Source organism: Bombina bombina, chromosome 7 (assembly GCF_027579735.1).
Source record: "Bombina bombina isolate aBomBom1 chromosome 7, aBomBom1.pri, whole genome shotgun sequence".
Lineage (NCBI taxonomy): Eukaryota > Metazoa > Chordata > Amphibia > Anura > Bombinatoridae > Bombina > Bombina bombina.
This window is the reverse complement of record NC_069505.1, coordinates 498,826,676-498,844,139: the sequence shown is the minus strand read 5'-3', so window position 1 is coordinate 498,844,139 and position 17,464 is coordinate 498,826,676. Positions and strand designations below refer to the sequence as shown.

General features: G+C 41.4%; 1 protein-coding gene across 1 annotated transcript in view; it reads right to left on the bottom strand.

Moving 5' to 3' along the window:
- LOC128666872 (cytochrome P450 2F2) overlaps window positions 1–14,081 on the bottom strand; it is a 78,268-nt gene extending 64,187 nt beyond the window's left edge. The window contains exons 1-2 of the mRNA XM_053721676.1: window positions 13,940–14,081; window positions 12,765–12,960 (exon numbers count right to left, since the gene is read on the bottom strand). Coding sequence (XP_053577651.1) covers window positions 12,765–12,950 — 186 coding nt within the window. The 5' untranslated portion in view covers window positions 12,951–12,960; window positions 13,940–14,081. The remainder of the gene's footprint in view (window positions 1–12,764; window positions 12,961–13,939) is intronic.
- Between the last annotated feature and the right edge of the window lie 3,383 nt (window positions 14,082–17,464).

Genomic DNA, 17,464 nt, shown 5'->3' with positions numbered 1-17,464 from the left:
CTGTGGGGTTCATTCATTGACGGGCATGAAGACTTATTCTTAGTTCGCCGGACTGTATATATCCAACAATAGAAAGACTTTTGACTCTATGAAACAATAGTGCAAATAAATTACTTTTGCCCAGTTATTATAATTATTACAACATGTATGCTGGTTTTGTGGAAATAGCAAATTATTTGTTTCTTCCTTTTCTTTGTATGGTCTGTTGTGAATATAATGGATCTTAACACTATAAATAAAGTTATAAAAAAATCCATGTGGTAAGGTTTAAATAGGTGAGAGAGTTAATGAACATAAATCCAATTAGGAGCAAGAACAAATATGCCTGTGTCTCCTCCCACTTCTTGGAAATGGGACATAACATCAGCCAGATAATAGAAATTATTGGTAAACCATGGAAGGAAGGATACAGAGAACATCTTATAAAAAAAAGTGGAAGATGTATTGGATTTATAAATGAAACACACTGTCTCCAAAAGGTCTCAAACTATTTCCTATTTGTAAATTTATATTTTTATGAGATGTAATAATGATTTCTAACCACTAGATGGTACTATGAGAAGTAACATTTCAAGCCATTACAGTGTATAAAAGGGATCTGTGTACAAATCTTTTCTGATCTGTCTCAATTTACTGTTCAAAAGAGAGGTTCTTTCCGTGAAGTTACCAAGTCATTGAGACAGATGGGAGTGAAATACAGATGGGGATACCCCACCAAGCTGCTGATACAAAAATATGGTCCCCTCTACACGGCAGACACTCCTAACAAGGGCCAGCTTCTTCTTAAGGGATGGTCCAAGAATAACAAACAGTATGGGGAGTATAGCTCCTCTACTCCTGAAGATACGGAACAAGATACTACATCATCTTCTGTCCTACGGCTGACAGCGTTTGAATGGAGGCCCCTTCCACAGAGGCCTGTGCCTACTAAAAGAGGATAACTGTTGATAGGTAAAGATGAGATTGGTGCTTAACTATAATCCTAAAAGCCAAGTTTGGAAACTACTCCTCCTTAGTAGTTAGGTAAGTGGTAGGTTAATAAAGAACATAACAACTGGCGCTAAAAAATATAGCTAGGATTAAGCTACCAAAAATATATGTGCAGCTCTTGTGAGAAATGTCTATAGTGTTAATATTAACTCAAAAAACTCATATGAAGATCAAAAATAAAGAAAATTCTTAAATAACATGTTTTGTGTGTATTTTTCTACGTCTTATTCTATAATAATATTGTGTGGTGAATTACTAATAAAAATAGTGTTTCGAAACTCTAAAAACACAAAAACCAATGATGTGATACGTCAAAATATGGTAGTATTGGATTTCTTTAAATCTCTTGCAGAAGATAAATGGTATATAATATGGCTGTGTGAAAATCTAAAAATAGTGTTTTTAAATAAAAACAGTGTTGAGTGGTGTGTATAGTCAAGGACTAAATGTGAATGTATGTGTGCTTAATACAGAGCCGATAGGTAAAGATTTAGGATAGGGCTAATAGAAGTCGATATTAATAGTACTAGTCAGAGACGGAAACAAATCTAATATAAAATGATGAGATAATTTAATCTATACGTATGAAATTGGAATAAAAGCAACAATACATATAATAACCCAATATGAGTTTATATAACAAAAGTAGAAGGGACATCTCCCTTAGAATCCTAATAGTTAAAATAATTCAGCCGGCTTAAATGATATAAAAAAAAGCAGTTGGCGTCTTCTATAATAATCCTGTAAGGATATAAGTCACAAGAGTAGTGGATGGTAAGGTACTGTGCCTACTAAAAGACAGAGCTTCACTATGGATCAACTGACACCCACTCAGACGGAGAACTCCTCAGAGGACAAAGACTGATAAGTATATTTCTGACTTTTATATATTTCTTATTGATATTTGACTCTTGGGGAGACTTTCTGTTCTTCCCTTAGTTCTTCCTTAGACAAGGCTTTCAGATCTAAGGGAACAATTATGGTGCCCCTCAGCGGCAGGCCTACATCAATACTCCTTCAATGCCACTGAACTATGATCTTTTATAGGTCATAGATATAATGATGACTATGCCTCATATAAACTGACAAGGACAACATTTTGATCATTTTCACATAATCAGGGTCACTGTTTGGACCCAAAGTTCCTTAATATTTGCTACACTTCTTTCCATTTTTACAGGTTTATAGTTATCACCTATATGCAACAATGATGTTTTATACTAACTGTTCTAACCCTTCGTTTTTTTATTCTCACAGGCTTAAGTTGAATTGATTTTTTTATGTAGGCTGTTGAACTAAGATCTAGTAGTTTTTTATGCTTATGACAACAGGTTATGTTTTCAGGGGCTCGGGTATACTGGGAACTAATTAGATATGTTTTATATATATGTACCAGGGTGCTCATCATACTAACAGTTGGTTCTAGTCACATCAACTGCTTACCTATGTTATATCTAGACTAGAGAATTGGGTTTTTTTTGTTTGTTTTTTAAAAAAAGAAAAAAAGAGGAAAGGAAGGAAAGAGAAGGAAGGAAAGAGAAAGAGAAAAAAAAAAGAAAGAAAAAGAAAAAGCTTAAGTCAAACTGTTGGTTTAGCGGTGTTGTTAGGCCAGCAACTAGTAGTTTCTGATACTCCGGACAACCAGTTTTCCCCTGACAATACTAGTTAGAAACAGACACTGACCCATTGGATGACAATAGGGGCACAGATATATTTCCAGACTCTAGATAGAAACACGTGACCATAGTGACATTGAGCTGTAGCTGAATAGTTATGGTTTGCAATGCTATTTATGGAATTAACAGCTCATATCCCCAGATTAAGGCATTCAACAGATGTCCTAACTATTCTCTTCTTTCCCAGGATTCAGTCAAAGTAACTGCTTATGAATGGCATATTTAATCTGGAGAGATGATATGTCTAACAGTACACTAACCGCTAGATTTAGAGTTTTGCGGCCAAAGGGGTGCGTTAGCTACGCGTGTTTTTTCCCCCCTGCACCTTTAAAACAACGCTGGTATTTAGAGTTCTCTGAAGGGCTGCGCTAGGCTCCAAAAAGGGAGCGTAGAGCATAATTTACCGCCACTTCAACTCTCAATACCAGCGTTGCTTACGGACGCAGCCAGCTACAAAAACGTGCTCGTGCACGATATCCCCATAGGAAACAATGGCACATTTTGAGCTGAATAAAAACCTAACACCTGTAAAAAATCAGCGTACAGCTCCTAACGCAGCCCCATTGTTTCCTATGGGGAAACACTTCCTAAGTCTGCACCTAACATGCTAACATGAACCCCGAGTCTAAACAACCCTAACCTTACAATTATTAACCCCTAATCTGCCGCCCCCGCTATCATTGACCCCTGCATTATACTATTAACCCCTAATCTGCCGCTCCGTACACCGCCGCAACCTACGTTATCCCTATGAACCCCTAATCTGCTGCCCCTAACCCCCGCCGACCCCTATATTATATTTATTACCCCCTAATCTGCCCCCCCCCTCAACGTCGCTGCTACCTACCTACAATTATTAACCCCTAATCTGCCGACCGGACCTCACCGCTACTCTAATAAATGTATTAACCCCTAAAGCTAAGTCTAACCCTAACACCCCCCTAAATTAAATATAATTTAAATCTAACGAAATAAAATAAATCTTATTAAATAAATTATTCCTATTTAAAGCTAAATACTTACCTGTAAAATAAACCCTAATATAGCTACAATATAAATAATAATTATATTGTAGCTATTTTAGGATTAATATTTATTTTACAGGCAACTTTGTATTTGTTTTAACCAGGTACAATAGCTATTAAATAGTTAATAACTATTTAATAGCTACCTAGTTAAAATAAACCTGCAAAAAAAGCAGCGTACAGCTCCTAACGCAGCCCCATTGTTTCCTATGGGGAAACACTTCCTAAGTCTGCACTAACACCCTAACATGAACCCCGAGTCTAAACACCCCTAACCTTACAATTATTCACCCCCTAATTTGCCGCCCCCGCTATCGTTGACCCCTGCATTATACTATTAACCCCTAATCTGCCGCTCCGTACACCGCCGCAACCTACGTTATCCCTATGAACCCCTAATCTGCTGCCCCTAACCCCCGCCGACCCCTATATTATATTTATTAACCCCTAATCTGCCCCCCCAACGTCGCCGCTACCTTACCTACACTTATTAACCCCTAATCTGCCGACCGGACCTTGCCGCTACTCAAATAAAGTTATTAACCCCTAAAGCTAAGTCTAACCCTAACACCCCCCTAAATTAAATAAAATTTAAATCTAATTAAATAAAATAAATCTTATTGAATAAATTAATCCTATTTAAAGCTAAATACTTACCTATAAAATAAACCCTAATATAGCTACAATATAACGAATAATTATATTGTAGCTATTTTAGGATTTATATTTATTTTACAGGCAACTTTGTATTTATTTTAACTAGGTACAATAGCTATTAAATAGTTATTTACTATTTAATAGCTACCTAGTTAAAATAATTACAAAATTACCTGTAAAATAAATCCTAACCTAAGTTACAATTAAACTTAACACTACACTATCAATAAATTAATTAACTAAACTACCTACAATTATCTACAATTAAATCAACTAAACTAAATTACAAAAAAACCCCACTAAATTACAAAAAATAAAAAAAGATTACAAGAATTTTAAACTAATTACACCTACCTAATTACAGCCCCCTAAAAAAATAACAAAGCCCCCCAAAATAAAAAAATGCCCTACCCTATTCTAAAATAAAAAGTTAACAGCTCTTTTACCTTACCAGCCCTTAAAAGGGCCTTTTGCGGGGCATGCCCCAAAGTCATCAGCTCTTTTGCATTTAAAAAAAACACAATAACCCCCCAACATTACAACCCACCACCCACATACCCCTAATCTAACCCAAACCCCCCTTAAAAAACCTAACACTAAGCCCCTGAAGATCTCCCTACCTTATCTTCACCACGCCGGGTATCACCGATCCGTCCAGAAGAGGGTCCGAAGTCTTCATCCTATCCGGCAAGAAGAGGTCCAGAAGAGGCTCCGAAGTCTTCATCCTATCTGGCAAGAAGAGGACATCCGGACCGGTAGACATGTTCATCCAGGCGGCGTCTTCTATCTTCATCCATCCGGCGCGGAGCGGGACCATCTTGAAGCAGCCGACGCGGATCCATCCTCTTCTTCCAACGGACTAACGACGAATGAAGGTTCCTTTAAGTGACGTCATCCAAGATGGCGTCCCTCGAATTCCGATTGGCTGATAGGATTCTATCAGCCAATCGGAATTAAGGTAGGAAAAATCTGATTGGCTGATTGAATCAGCCAATCAGATTCAAGTTCAATCGGATTGGCTGATCCAATCAGCCAATCAGATTGAGCTCGCATTCTATAACCAATGGTTCTGTGTCAAGATACAACTTAGCTAATTTGGGTTGCATGATCCTTCAATTGACAAGATAGCGCACTTTATCTTGTTGGCTTTCTACACGCATTTTAGTATGTGTAGAGGGAAAGTGGGCGTCCTAGTAGAGACAGCCTTTAACCCACTAATTTGCAAGATTTGACAAGGGCCTTACACCCAAATTATCTGTAATTGATCACACAGATTAATACCGCTTCTACCTAATGTTAGGCTGAGCCCCGGCCTAGACCCTTACCTTATTCAGATACAACAAACTGCTGCTTCTAGGATTCCCTATATTAACCATAGGGGACAGACGTTGTATGCGCCAGAAGATATAGGGAAGGCTTTCGCAGACTTTTACAAACAGCTATACAACATTGACTCTTGCGAAAAACCTAAAACGGCGGCGAACACAAATATATCCTCCTTTCTGGAGCGATTGAGGCTGCCCTCGTTGTTGGAGGACGATGGTGATAAACTAATAGAACCTTTCACTACGACGGAGATAGGGCAGGCAATCAAACAATTGAAGAACAATAAAGCCCCGGGCCCAGACGGGTTTCCGGGTCAGTTTTACAAGAAACTGCAAACGCAGCTAAAACCTATACTGTGTCAAGTGTTTAATGAGATAGGCTCGGAAGGACAGATTCTAAAAGAAAACCTGGAGGCAGCCATTATTGCTATTCCTAAACCGGGAAAAGATCCCTCTTACTGTTGCAATTTTAGACCTATTTCGTTGATTAATGCTGACACAAAACTATATTCTAAACTGATAGCAGACAGGTTGGCTTCTATGTTACCATCCCTGATTGAGGTGGATCAAGTAGGCTTTGTAAAAGGTCACCAAGGTCCAGATTACACGCAACGTTTAATTACTATTTTTTCAGAGGTGAAGAGATCCAGAGTTCCCCTGATGGCCCTGTCACTTGATGCTGAAAAGCATTTGACAGGGTCAGATGGGACTACTTATGGGAGGTTCTGAAAGCTTTTGGGTTTCCACCTAGAGCCATTAACATGATTAGGGTCTTATACTCGAACCCTAGAGCTAAGGTAAGAGGGCTAGGCTTCTGCTCTCCGACAATCTCCATTTCCAACGGCACCAGGCAGGGGTGACCATTGTCCCCCTGATATTTGCTCTTGCTATGTAGCCGCTCGCGAAAGTGATCCGAGATTCACCAGATATAATGGGTCTACCCATGGGTACTAAACAAGAAAAGATTGTCCTATACGTGGATGATGTTACTCTTCTTCTCACAGATCCCGCCTCATCAGTTCAAGCGGTTTTCACCTTATTGGAGTATTTTGGTACCCTTAGCCACTATAAAATAAACATGACCAAAACAGAGGCATACAGCATTAACTTCTCTCAGGAGCAGTTGCCTGACCTGCAGAGGCATTACGACTTTCAATGGTCCAAGGAGTCCATAACGCACTTAGGTATACAATTGAGTGCTGATTTAGATAAATTGATCAAATTGAACTTTGACACATTAATCACAGAACTAAAATCTTTAACGAACAGGTGGGATTTTAAAGAGATTTCTTGGCTTGGACGCGTGGCCACATTAAAAATGCCTCTACTCCCTAAGACCCTGTACTTGTTTCGATGCATTCCCTTGAATGTCCCACATGGTATCTTACAACATATACATCGTCTTCTCCAAATACGTCTGGATGCACAAGGCCCCGCGTATTAGCCATAAAATTCTGCAGAGAGAATTTGCGAGAGGCGGAATCTCCTTTCTCAACATATTCTTATACTACGAGGCAACAAGATTGTCACAACTAACAGCTTGGGGCCCTGGGACAGAGAAGCCGGGGTGGTACAGACTATAAGAATTGTACCTGCCGGAAGGTCTGGACCTCCCAGGCACCTTATGGGTTCCCGAGTTATAAACCACTAGTGGATAAAATTGATAACCCTATAGTCCAGCAAAACATTCGACTCTGGCATGTTCTCAGACATAATTCGGAGATTGCTCCACATCCTTCCCCCATTCACCACTTAAGAGGTCTGATGTGGGATCTTCCCAATATTCATGTGGAATTTTGGATTGACAATCAATTCACCTTGGTTGAACAACTGTATCTCAATGACAAATTACTAATGGTCCCTCAGGTCCTTCATTTGCTAAATGATCCTCCTGTATGGTTCCACTTTCAATGTTACAGAATGCTTAGTCTACTGAGTTCCTGGAAATTCAATAAGCATGGTCTTAGACAATACTCTAGGTGGGAAGAGAGATGGATGGGCGGGATAGGGACATATAAGCTTCTCACATTTCACTATAAAGCCCTACTGAAAGATCATTCTCTGGGCCTTCCAGGACAGATCAAAATGTGGTGTAGAGAACTGGATCTGGGAATGATAGACCTAGATCTCAGCAATGCGGTGATCCTAACGAAGAAAACAATTCACTGTGTGACAATCTTTGAAGGGTTTGTAAAGCTTTTGTTAAGATGGTACAGAGTTCCTACCAGATTGTCCAGAATGTTCGCGCGTTCTTCGTGAGCATGTTAAAGACAGTGCGGAGAGGTGGGCTCTGACCGTCATATATGGTGGTCTTGCCCAAAGATATGTACTCTTTGGAAAGATGTTGAAGTATTCCTCCACTCCATGAATATAGATTTACCACTAACACCTCAGTGTTCTCTTTTTCATGTTTTTGGTGATGAGCTGCCTAAGTACACTAAACAATTTGTGATTTATATAGTTGCTGCAACCAAGCTATGTATTGCCAGGGCTTGGAAACAAATTGACCCACCCTCAATTTCTGATGTTTGCACGGTGATACACTATTTGACTAAAACGGAAAAATTTGTCTATAGCTCCTTAGAACGTATGGAGGACTATTGGGCGATCTGGTCGGACTGGCTCCAAATTCTGTAGAGCTAGGCGGAATCTGTCTGAGAGATGATGGTAGGCTGGATACTGGAATTAGTTTTTTTTTTTTTCTCCCCCTCTTCCCTAACTTCTCCTACCCCCTTCTCTATATGACTCCTTTAACACTTTTTCCTAACTTTTCCCTCCCCCCCATTTCCCCTATGTTTCTACGATGGACATGACCCAGGGGATCACTATAAAAAAAAAAATAGATAAAATGGCACCATTTTAACTCTATGATTTTTTATATTTTTGTTTTATATAGTTGAGATCGACGAAGAGTTGGATGGAATTTTCCAATTACTGTATACATATCTACATGCCATTACCTGTATACTTGTACATTTTCTGTTTTATATGTTATTTGGGCACAATATGTCAGGTTTACTGTTTTGTATTGAATATATACTGGCTGTATTTTATCTTTGATCTCAATAAAGAAAACTTATAAATAAAATAAAAAAAGAGATCTGTGTATGTGTAATTTTAGCTGGCATGACTAAGGGTCAATTAGTAACCCGAAACCGTGTTCCTCATATCCATATTGTGGTACAAATAAAGGATTTTCTCATTTCCTAATTGAGGCTGGATTCCATTATTTGAATTGAAGGATGTCTTAATTGTCATGTTTTGATGCCATGCAACTGTTGTGCTACTGGCATGCTGCCAGCTGCATGCAAGCCTGTTCTTTTTGGCTTTGGTCAATAGGTGGCCTACTCCTACTTCATACCTCACAACATTTGTCAAATGCCTTCTGGTACTGAGAAGCCAAGACTAGGTTGTGGAGATTTGTGGGCGAGTTACAGAGTGTTTCATGAGTGAAGCTATTACCGATAGGGGCGGAAATGCATGTGTTTAGTGGGAAGGGTTGGAGAGCAAGATTATGCACAAGCAAAAAGGGGTTTATCGCAGCTATTTGTGCACATCTGTGTAGCAGATTACAAGTTGAAAGTAAACACGATCGTTTAAGCACAAGTGAAGTTGGGATAGTGCATCCTCAGAGCTCTGGTTACCTGTATCACGAAACAAAAAAGGTTTCACAAAACACATCAAAAAGTACAGTTACACATAATAACACTAATACAAATTATTTAAAAAATTGCACAAAAAAGATCTGAGGGCTCAAATATATGAGGTCTCAAGTGTTAGAAAAAAAAAGGCAGGCAAAGGGTTTTAACATTGAGATACATACAAATACATCAACAGTATATTGTAAAATATAACAGTATGGATAATCAAACAATAAAAGTTAAAAAAGAAGGAAATGATACCATACAACACCGTGCACTAAAAGGCCATGGGATAATATTCAAAAGGTGATCTTCTTCGTACCTCAAAGAAAATGGAGAGAAACATTCATAGTGTTAAACCATATGAGAATGTCTCTTTAAACACAATAAGAAAACTACTCACGTGATTTTGAGCTACTATAGCTCAAAGTGATGAATGGATCCAAGACTGCATTGGTTGTAGGGGGTTCCAATATTTAATATAAAAAATACAAACATATAAAAAACAATGATTCTTTGAAAAGCAAAGTCCTTGAAAAATATTTTGAAACCAAGTCGCACTGGACCCTTCTGATATCTATCTAGGAAGGAGGTCGGAAAGTGTTGCCTATTGATAGCTGCTGTGACCCAAGAGTGACAGACAATTATTGTCTTTTTACTTTGCAAGGACATTGCTTATTAAAGAATCTTTGTGTTTAATATGTTTGTATTTTTTTATTAAATATTGGAAACCCCTATAACCGATACTGTCTTATAGTAGCTCAGCTATAGTATCTCAAAATCATGTGAGTAATTTTTCCTATTGTGCTTAAAGGGATATTCTTATAAGGTTTAACACTATGAAAGTTTATCTCCATTTTCTTTGAGGAACGAAGAAGATCATCTTTTGTATATTATCCCATGGCCTTATAGTGCACAGTGTTGTATGGTATAATTTCCTTCTTTTTTACATACATATTCATGTCTAAATATGTATGTATAAATATATATATATATATATATATATATATATATATATATGTTTATAGGTCTGTACATAAGTATTTGTTTATATGTGTACATATGTATTTACAGACATATATATCCATAGAACCACAAATACATATGTTTTTATATATATATATATATATATATATATATATATGTGTGTGTGTGTGTGTCAGAGCCCTTTACAGTCAAGTAGATGAAAACATATAAAAACATAATTATGCAATATTCATATTTAATAAGTGTTATACTGTGTATTTACTGTAAATATTTCACATTCCAATGTTCTGAGCATAACAGAATATGTTCTGAGTATTTATATATATATATATAAAATCATGTATAGATATATATTGTACCAAAAACATCAGATATATATATATATAGAAATATGTATTTGTGAATAAATAGTACATAATCTGCTATGTGAAGAACATTGGAATGTGAAATATTCATATTTTCATGTCGGATTAGCGCACTTGAGAATATGCGATCGGGTTTGCATGATAGTATAGTGTTTGTTTTCACCCCCACTTTTTTGCTCCATTTACTTCTATTGTGGAATACGTTACTGTGTTTTGCGTGAGCAAAAACGTTTTACTTTCAACTTCTAATATTTGCGCTACCTGACGCATGTAAAAAGCTTACTTCTAGTTAGCGATCGAAGGGGGGGGGGGGGGAGCTTTAAATACCGCTCCACTTGTAATCTGGCCATAATTTTTTTCTGTCATTATGCCACTGTGCTACTTTTTGGTGCCGACTACTTAACCAGTTCAACGTGTCCCCTTTCTCCTATGTAGGACTGACCATTTAACCCATTAAACATAGCACTGTCATAAAGTCTCTATGCTCCTATATAGTACTGATCATTTAACCCATTGAGCTTTACACTGTCATTAGATGTCACTGGTCCTACACTGGACTCACTAGTAAACCCATTATTCATGTCACTATCCTCAGGTCACTGCTCCTACATTAATCAGGACACTGTCACAAGGTCACTTTGCTTCTAGACAAGATCAGATATTTAAAGTGAATGCACATTTTGATGAACCAGTGCCCGGTTTTTAATATTCCTATTAAAAATAGGGGCACTTTCATTCATCAAACTTTACATTTCACTGGTTTTGTTAAAATACTTACCTTTTCTTCGCGAAAGCCGCTCCAGCGCTTCCAACACCCGTCGCAAGCCTCATCCTACATCAGCAATAACGATTCCGGCGTCCTCCAATCACGTTGCTTTAGGCAATGATTCCCCCGGGGGGGGGAGCCCTAATTGGAGGATGCTGGAATCATCATTGCTGACGTATGAAGAGGCTTGCAACGTGCTGTAGAAGCGCTGGAGCGACTTTCAAGAAGATAAGGTAAGTATTTTAACAAAACGAGTGAAATGTAAAGTTTGATGAATGACAGTGCCCCTGTTTTTAATTGGATTTTTAAAAAACTGGCACTCATTCCGCAAACTTTACATTCACTTTAACTTATTGAGCATGTCACTGTTTTTAGGTTACTACCTCGACATGCGGCTTACATTTAACCCACAAAATAAATCATTGTCCTACACTGTACTGACCCTTTAACCCATTAAAGGGACACTGAACCAAATTTTTTTCTTTCGTGATTCAGATGAAGCATGCAATTTTAAGCAACTTTCTAATTTACTCCTATTTTCATTTTTTCTTCGTTCACTTGCTATCTTTATTTGAAAAAGAAGGCATCTAAGCTTCTTTTTTGGTTTAGAACTCTGGACATCACTTGTTTATTGGTGGATGAATTTATCCACCAATCAGTAAGAATAACCCAGTTTATTCACCAAAAAATGGGCCGGCATCTAAACTTACATTCTTGCATTTCAAATAAAGATACCAAGAGAATGAAGAAAATGTGATCATTGGAGTAAATTAGAAAGTTGCTTAAAATTGCATGCTCTATCTGAATCACGAAAGAAAAATATTGGGTTCAGTGTCCCTTTAACCTTGTCACTGTCATTATGCCACTCCTACATAGGTCTGACCATTAAACATAATCACTGTGATTAGGTCAATTTGCGCATTAAATTGAGCCAATGTTAAAAGGTATATATGTGCAACCACAAACTAGCAAGTAGCTCCCAGTATTTATTTGCTTCTCCTGAGCCTTACTGTGAATGCTTTTCACAAATGATACCAAAGAAACAAAGCGAATTATATAACGGAAGTAAATTTGAAGAGTGTTTCAAATTGCTTGCTCTATATGAATCACAAAAGTTGAATTTTTACTTTACTATCCCTTTAATGTTTTTAATTGTATTGGGTATATCTCAAAAATATGTCCTGTTTACAGCCCTTGAGGATACATTTTGGACTACTCTGGCTTCTAAAATATGCCACTGTTTCTAGGTCATAGGTGGTTGGAGAAAATGTATAACGTATCTAGAATGGTCAGTGTCTATTCTATGCAGATGATTCACTTGTAATGACCAACCTTCATTAATAATCCTGTGATTTCACCCATCTGCATATGCAGCAAATTTCCGATCAGCGGGAGAGGTGTTGGACCTGGAGGAAGGTTACGTTTCTTGTACATTTGGTTCCATGTCATATAGATAAAAATGCTGGTTATGAGCAGAAGGAGCAACGTTCCTACCCCAATGGTATCCATGATAGACATCCAAGACTCCCTAAAATGATCAAGTTTAACAAATATTACAAGTATAATCAGGCTCGAACAACAGGTGACACAACCAATGCGCAAGCAATTCACTGACTGTGTAACATTCTATGTTTGTGTGTATTTGTGAATGTGTGTCCGATGATCTAAAGCTCTGTGCTCCGGCGAGTACTGCCAGGTCCTTCAAATAATTTTTTCATGTAAATTTTATCTTGAGAACTGTTTATCTCACTACAAAGGGTTCTGGATAGACGTGCATTCTTTTTCGTAAACGAAAACCCAAATGAATGAACTAAACTAAAATTAAAGAAAATGAAAAACACTGACGAAATTCGTTAGTATTTATTCATTTCCTTATATTTTTTTAAAGGGTTAAATACTTACCTTAACATGCTGGAGAGTGCGCTAACTCAATTGTCTTCTTGCTAGAGCTCCGTCCGCACTAACAGGTGGCTTCGCAAGCTCAGCTCCCAGGCCCTGCACTAAAGTTAGTGCAAGACCTGGGAACCGAGAGCGTTAAGCCAGTTGTTAGCACGTTCGGGGTACTGGCAAAAAGAGGGTCGGGTTAGCGCACTCTTCAACACGTTAAGGTAAGTATTTGTAGCTACAGGTGAACTTTTCACTTGTAGCTTCAAAACATTTACATTCATTTAACGAAAATGAATGTAAATGTTTAATAAATAGTATAAAGATAGTGATATGTTAGAGGTGCCTACTAGTGGAAAATATATGATAAAATATAAGAGTGTATAGTGCAATATGTGCAAAACTCACAAACCGTAAGACTACTATAACAAAATATTGTATGTCAACAAACAAAATAACTAAATAAATGTTAGCTAAAGAAATATTAATGTTATAATATGATAGTGGAAGGCCCCCTAGTGGGCCAGTAACAACATTAAGGGATTACCAACTTGAAGTCTAGAGAAATGCTAAGCTATGTTGTGTTACAATGTTGCATTTGGAGAGGCGGTGTCTGTTCTTACCTTTATAGGGTCCTGCAGCAGTGAATTCAGCCTCTTTTGGTTTCCAGACTTCAAGGAGAAGGTTTCGAAGTTTTTCTGCAAAGAGTGGAGCATGGAGAGATCCAGAAGGAAATCTGTGCCTCCCAAGCGTTACAGGGAGGTGGTGGAGCTGTCTGCCAGGAAGAAGGGACCTGCAAAGCAAAGACAGGAACCTGAGTCTGATGATTTGGTACCCCCCACACCCCAAAAGTCCCCACCAGCCAGGCGTTTCAATAAGGGGAAGGGGAAGAAAGGGAGTGGGTTGGGGGATGGAGGCCCTAGTTTGCAGGCCCAGGGTGAGGGGGCCCTAGAGGGATCGCCCAATCTGGATGTTCAGGCCCAGAGGTCAGGGGAGGCAGCCAGGGAGAATCTAGGTGGGCCCAGTGGGGGCCACAAGGTATCACAGGGTATGCAGGGCCCACTGGGACCAGGCATCATTGACCAGTTTGCCGCCGGAAGCCATGGCGGCGGTCCTGGCCTTAGCGCAGTCCTTATCAGGGAGGGCTGCGGTGGCCCATGCACAGGGCTCGGGGGCCGTCGTGGTGGCCGGTGGTGAGGTAGGGGGAGTGCGGCCTGTTGCAGAGTGCGCAGCGGTAACGGCTCCCTCTGATGGCGGCTCACGCGAGAACTCCTCCGAGATTTCGTCTGAGGAGGAGGAGGAGAGTAGCGGCCGCCATCTTGGGAGCAGGAAGGAGACACCCTCACGCGACTGGAGCTCCACAGGTAACTTGGCCCGTGGTGTGTGAGAGGGGGCACTTACCTCGCGCAGCAGAGGTGGCTGGTCCGAGCGGGCCGCGGCAGTTGCGTGGCGCAGATGAGGGGATGTCTGACAGGCCAAGGGCTGGTGCGCATGTGCAAGCAGGGGTGAATCCCGGTCAGGTGCGGAGGGATCCTGAGGTGATAATGAGATCGGATGTGAGGCCTAGCACTAGCGCACAGGCGCAGGCACAATTGAATGTACGTGTTGGGCAGAGGCCCCAGGAGTTTGCGGCGGCAAGTGAGAGGGGCACATATAGAGGACATATGGGGAATTTTGCAAATGAGGCACAAATGGTGGCAAGTATGGATGAAGGTGTGTTGAGAGGCCGAGCGGGGCCTATAGAGAGAGATGATAGGCCAATGTATAGGTCAGGTCTACCACACGGTTCTCAAGCCGGGTATGGTCAGCATGGGGGGTGGGCCCATGCGGGGATAACGCATGGTTATCAGCAGTCAAGCCAGGTTGTGACTGGTGAACGTTTGAGACAGGGTTATATGGAGCGTGACAGGCAGTATGATATGGCACACATGCAAAGAGGAGTGAATGAGGACACAATTAGAAGGGCAGTAGAAGCTGCACTGCGTGAGGTTCATGATGCTAGGCCCCTGCCTGGGTTTAGTGATCACGCCCAGGAGGTGGCACGGCAGGAACAGGCTATTAGAAGTGCTGTGGCTAGAGCTTTGGGCATGCAAGGGAGAGAAGGGGGGGAGAGGATAGGTGCTTCTGTTGATGCACCTCCTGTAGACCGGAGTACTCCCCAAGTTGTTTTGTCCCAGCAGGTGCCGGAACAGTCGACAGCATGAATGGATTCAGGATCAAATAGCACCCTGGTGGTGGCAGGGCCCAGCAACAGTCATCTGGGTGCAACACAGCAGGGGTCAGCAGGAGCAGAGACGACAGGAGATGGTGAGTGCAATGCACCTTACAGTATGCACACTGACACAGGGTCTTCCACAAGTGGGTCTGGTTCTGGCAGTGGGGAGGATCTAGGCCTAGTGGGAAAGGGGCAGCGCAGAATGTTCAGATGGATAAAGAAGATGGCGTCTGCGCAGGCTAAGGAAAGGGCAGGGGTTAAAAGCCAGGCAATGGAGGTTCAAGGGTCACAGGGACCAGGGGGCTCTATGGCCCCGGTGGGCCCGGTGCCCCGTAAGGTAGTGGCGCAGGGGGATACTTACCCCTGTTTAGTACACTCACTTTACGGACATCTAAAGCAGAAGGTCGTAAAGAAGATTCAGGAGGGTAAATACATTAATGTGTTTGACCTCTCCCTTGATGCTTATAGGGCGAAAGAGAGGGCGGCTGATGGGTCTGGCCCTAAGAGGGTGCGTAGGGCGGAGACATACGAGGAATGGCTTAAATGCTTCCGTGTCTTGGCCGCGTGCTACGTAGACAGGTGGCCCTTGCAGGGGCACAACCTGTTTAAGTACCAGGAGACAGTGGAGGATATACACACGAGGTTTAAGGAAGGCGCATGGCGGGAGTACGACATGGCCTTCAGGAGAAAGATGGTGGGTAACTCTTTGCTGCATTTTGGCACTCAGGACATGCACCTGTGGTCAAAACTGGGGCTGGAGGGAGGTTCACCCTCCCCGGTGGCGGTGCGCCAGACGCAGCAACGCCAGGGGGTCCGGCTCGGTAGACGGGGTAGGGAATGTTGGAAATTTCAAGATAAGCAGTGTGACAGGGGGAGTAACTGCTCCTTTCGTCACATATGCAAATTCTGCGCGGGACCACACCCAGGAGCTGAGTGTGGAAAAAGGAGAGAGCAGGGTCAGATCAAACCAGCTCCTAAGCCTGGAGTTACGGTCAAGGGCCCCAACCCCGCTTAGGTTGTCGGCCATGCTGATATGGCTGGCTAACTACCCTGACCGGGAGGCGGCAGAATTGCTCAGGTCAGGGTTGGAAGGGGGTTTTCACATTCCAATCACTGGGATGGTTAGGGGTTCGGCGGTGCGCAGGAACCTCAAAACAGCCTATGATAAGGCGCTGGACGTTGTTCGGGCATGCGGTTCAGGCGCGCTCTTAGCGAAGCTGGACATCGAGTCAGCATTTCGACTGCTGCCCTTGCATCCCTCGGCCTTCAGACTGATGGGCATGAAGTTTGAGGGTGCATATTATGTGGATCATTGCTTGCCGATGGGATGCTCCCTGTCTTGCTCGCTGTTCGAATGCTTCAGCTCTTTCCTCCATTGGGTGGTATACAAGGCTTCAGGGGGGGGGAGCATTGGCCCACTAAATTGATGATTTCTTATTGGTAGGGAGAGCAGGTTCGACAGAGTGTGAACAGCTCATGCGCGTTATGCAGGATATGATGAAGCGTTTTGGCGTCCCGCTTGCGGACGATAAAACACAGGGCCCGTGCACATGTCTCACTTTCTTGGGAATTGAAATCGACACGGTGCTGGAGATATGCAGGTTACCAATGGAGAAGGTGACGCGTATGCGGTCGGCGGTACGGGCAGCATGCAGTAGGGACAAGGTCACCGTCAGGGATGTCCAGTCCTTGCTGGGTTTGCTGAATTTCGCGGGGAGAGCCATCGTTGTGGCTATTGAAATATGGGGAGAGAAGTTAGCCAATAGGTCGGTGGTGTTCTGGGCAGACAACATGAGTGTGGTGTACGCCATTAACAGGTTGTCCGCGTCATCACCAGCAGTCGTGTGCTATCTGAGGCACTTGGTGTTGCGCTGCTTACAGCGTAACATTCACTTCACCGCCAAACACGTCCCGGGAGTGCATAACGTTATCG